At 37.4% G+C, this 3147-nt stretch overlaps 1 protein-coding gene across 1 annotated transcript; it reads right to left on the reverse strand.

Moving 5' to 3' along the window:
- Positions 1-426: 426 nt before the first annotated feature.
- LOC308622539 (DNA excision repair protein ERCC-8) lies at positions 427-2088 on the reverse strand. The gene has a single exon (XM_081244021.1). It carries the CDS (start codon positions 2041-2043, stop codon positions 853-855), a length of 1191 nt encoding a protein of 396 aa, XP_081100147.1. The 5' UTR covers positions 2044-2088; the 3' UTR covers positions 427-852.
- Between the last annotated feature and the right edge of the window lie 1059 nt (positions 2089-3147).

The raw sequence follows: 3147 nt of genomic DNA on the forward strand, positions 1-3147 counted from the left end.
CTGTTTACACTTATACACCCCCCCCCCAAATATTTTCTCCTATGGCTTGCCTTGTTATTTTCTTTTTTTTTTTTTTTTTTTTTTTTTTTTTTTTTTTTAAATAGAAATTTTATTACATTTCATGTTTAAGCCAGATTCCCTGACAGGATATTTTCTGCTTTGATGAATGAAGTAGGACTTGGTCACATCTTAAACAGATTCATAGAAGAGTAGTTCAAGCTGCCATCTGATGCATTAAAATAAAGGAAACATGGTATCTTCCCTAAGTTAAATACCTCCTGTGATGCGCTTCTTAGATTGTGGAAGGCAATGAGTTCAAGAAAATTTAACATAAAGCTAGACAACGGTTAAGTAAATGAAATCATTGCAAAAATGGAATACATAAATAATAATAAACAAATTTTGATGTTAACTTTTCAACTATACTTTTTGATATAATCCTCAGTAAAATCATTCTTGAAAGTGAAAATGAGCAAGGTGATGGTACAACCAGCAGGAGAAAGTCAGTGCTGATAACCTCTACGTGCTCATCCTCTAAGACTGCATCTTATTGTTCACACAATCTGCTCAAGTTCCCACAAAGGGGCTACCATGACCTGTCTCCTTCTACTATAACTATACAGGCTGTGGCAAACAATAGCAACTGGGATCAAGGAGACATGTTCTGATTAAATAAACTATATGGAACTCTGCTGCAGGACTTCATGCAACTATTAACTTCATTTTAAAACAAAAGGAAAAAAACCACCCAAATTCAGGGCTAATTTAGCTGTCACTGGACAATTAAAAAAATAAAACAGTCCTGTTTTAAAAGTTTCATCAATAGAGACAAAAAGGTACTAAGAATGACAGTCATCCTTCCTCATCACTGCTGCTCCAGGCGTCTTCAAATGCGGGATTTAATTGTGATTGGGCTGAAGTCTCCTCATCATCAGGAACTGATTCATATAAGGATGGTATCCAAGCAAGAATATTGCAGTCTCTGCTACCGCTATAAAGTTCCTGGAAATCAGACTGAAATACACAGCAGTCAACACTTTTATAATGTCCCTTAAGCATAGTTATCTGTTCTCCTGAGTAAACTGTATAAACAGCAATGGTGCTACCATATGGTACAAAAACAAATTCTGAACTGCAGCCACAGGAGACAGTGAATTTCAATCCTTTTCTACTGTCATTACATACTTTTCCATAGTTCACTAGTGTGTTTTCTCCATTGGAACTATTCCAGAGCCTCATTCGATTATCTGTACCAACAGTGAGGAGGTGAAGCCCATCACTTGTAAAACATAAGCCATTAACTTTCCCATTATGAGCAGTGTTTGCTGATTCAACTGCTTGTGACTTTTTCCCATTATGCTGATCAAGAGTAATCAAACATCCTGATGCTCTCCTCACATCCCATAATTTTGCTTTACTGTCAGCACTTGCAGTTGCCAAGATATACTCATAACGCGGTGACCAGGAAACTGCCAATATTTCTTGTCTGTGACCCTGTAGAATGTGGGAACAGGATCCAGACTTTAAGTCACAAAGTTGTACTTTGGGCCCTCTAGTACCAACTGCTACCAAACAGTGCTTGGTGGCAACTGGAGACATATGATGACTATAAACTGTTTCTTCAAAATTAAATACATCTGCAATTTGTAACTTATTTGTGTCCCATACTTTCAGAGTTTTATCAAATGAGCTTGATGTGAACATGCCAGTGTCATGAGGATACCACTGTACAGTCTCCACACTATATTTGTGGACATCAGGATGGCTTCTGCCAATGGAACACACTGCTTTACATGTGTAATAAGGTTGTCTGCTGGAGTTCTCAAGATCATAAAGCACCATCACACCATCTGAACCACCTGATAACATGTATCTCCCTTCAACAGGGTCAATGTCAAGGGTGTTAACTCCACTGCCATGGATCCTTTCAACATCTCTGTCTTTGTTTAACTCCAGTCCCAAAACCCTCCGTGTGGACTCCTCTCTCCGAAGGCGAAGAGGGTCGTCCAAACCCGCTTGTCGCGCCGACAAAAACCCTAGCATCCCGTCTCTTCACACCGGCTAGCGAACTGGACGGCGCCATGACAGAACACTCTGTTATTTTCTTAACAGTGTCGAAGAGCAGAAGTTAAAAACCTTGATAATGTTTAATTTGCCAGTTTTTTCTTTTGAGATTCATGCTTTTTGTGTCCTAAAGAATCTTTGCCTATCCCAAACCATAAAGGTATTTTTTTTTAACATCTTTATTGGAGTATAATTGCTTCACAATGGTGTGTTAGTTTCTGCTCCACAACAAAGTGAATCAGCCATATATATATACACTCGTTCCCATATCTCCTCCCTCTTGTGTCTCCCTCCCTCCCACCGTCCCTATCCCACCCCTCCAGGTGGTCACAAAGCACCGAGCTGATCTCCCTGTGCTATGCGGCTGCTTCCACCATAAAAGTTTTAACGATGTTTTCTTCTAGATGTTTTACAGTTTAACTTTTCAAGTCAAGGTTGTGTATGGTGTGAGGGACAAGTCAAGGTTTATTTATTTTTTCTATGGATATCCAATTGTCCCAAGCCATTTATGAAAAGACTATCCTTTCTCTATTAAATTATGTTGTTACCTTTGTAAAAAAAAAAAAATCAATTGACCAGATATATCTGGGTCTATTTCTGGATTTACTTTTCTGGTCCACTGATCTATTTATCTGTACTTACACTAATAAACATCGCTTTGATTATTGTAGCCTTATGGGAAATATTGAAATCAGTCAGCATAAAACCTCTAAGTTTATTCTTCTTTTTCAGAATGTTTTGGCTATTTTATATCCTTTGCATTTCCATATGAATTTTAGGATCAGCTTGACAATTTCCACAAAATAAGCCTGCTGGGATTTTTATTGAGATTTCATTGATGCTACAGACTAGTTTGGGGAGAATTGATATCTTAAACAACATTGAGTGTTCCAAACTGAGTATGGGTCATCTCCATTTATTTAGGTCTTATTTAATTTATTTTGCAATGTCTTGTAATTTTCAGTTGGTGGGGTGCCTTAGATGACTTTTACTAGATTTATTCCTTTATTCCTAGTATTTTATGTTTTTGGTGCTATTTACATGGGATCATTATTATTTTTTTATTTTTTTTACATGGGATTA

This window comes from Mesoplodon bidens (genome assembly GCF_964165515.1).
Source record: "Mesoplodon bidens genome assembly, chromosome: 9".
Lineage (NCBI taxonomy): Eukaryota > Metazoa > Chordata > Mammalia > Artiodactyla > Ziphiidae > Mesoplodon > Mesoplodon bidens.

Coding starts and splice junctions, on each gene's coding strand:
- LOC308622539 (XM_081244021.1), bottom strand. CDS start 2,043: ATGCTAGGGTTTTTGTCGGCGCGACAAGCGGGTTTGGACGACCCTCTT.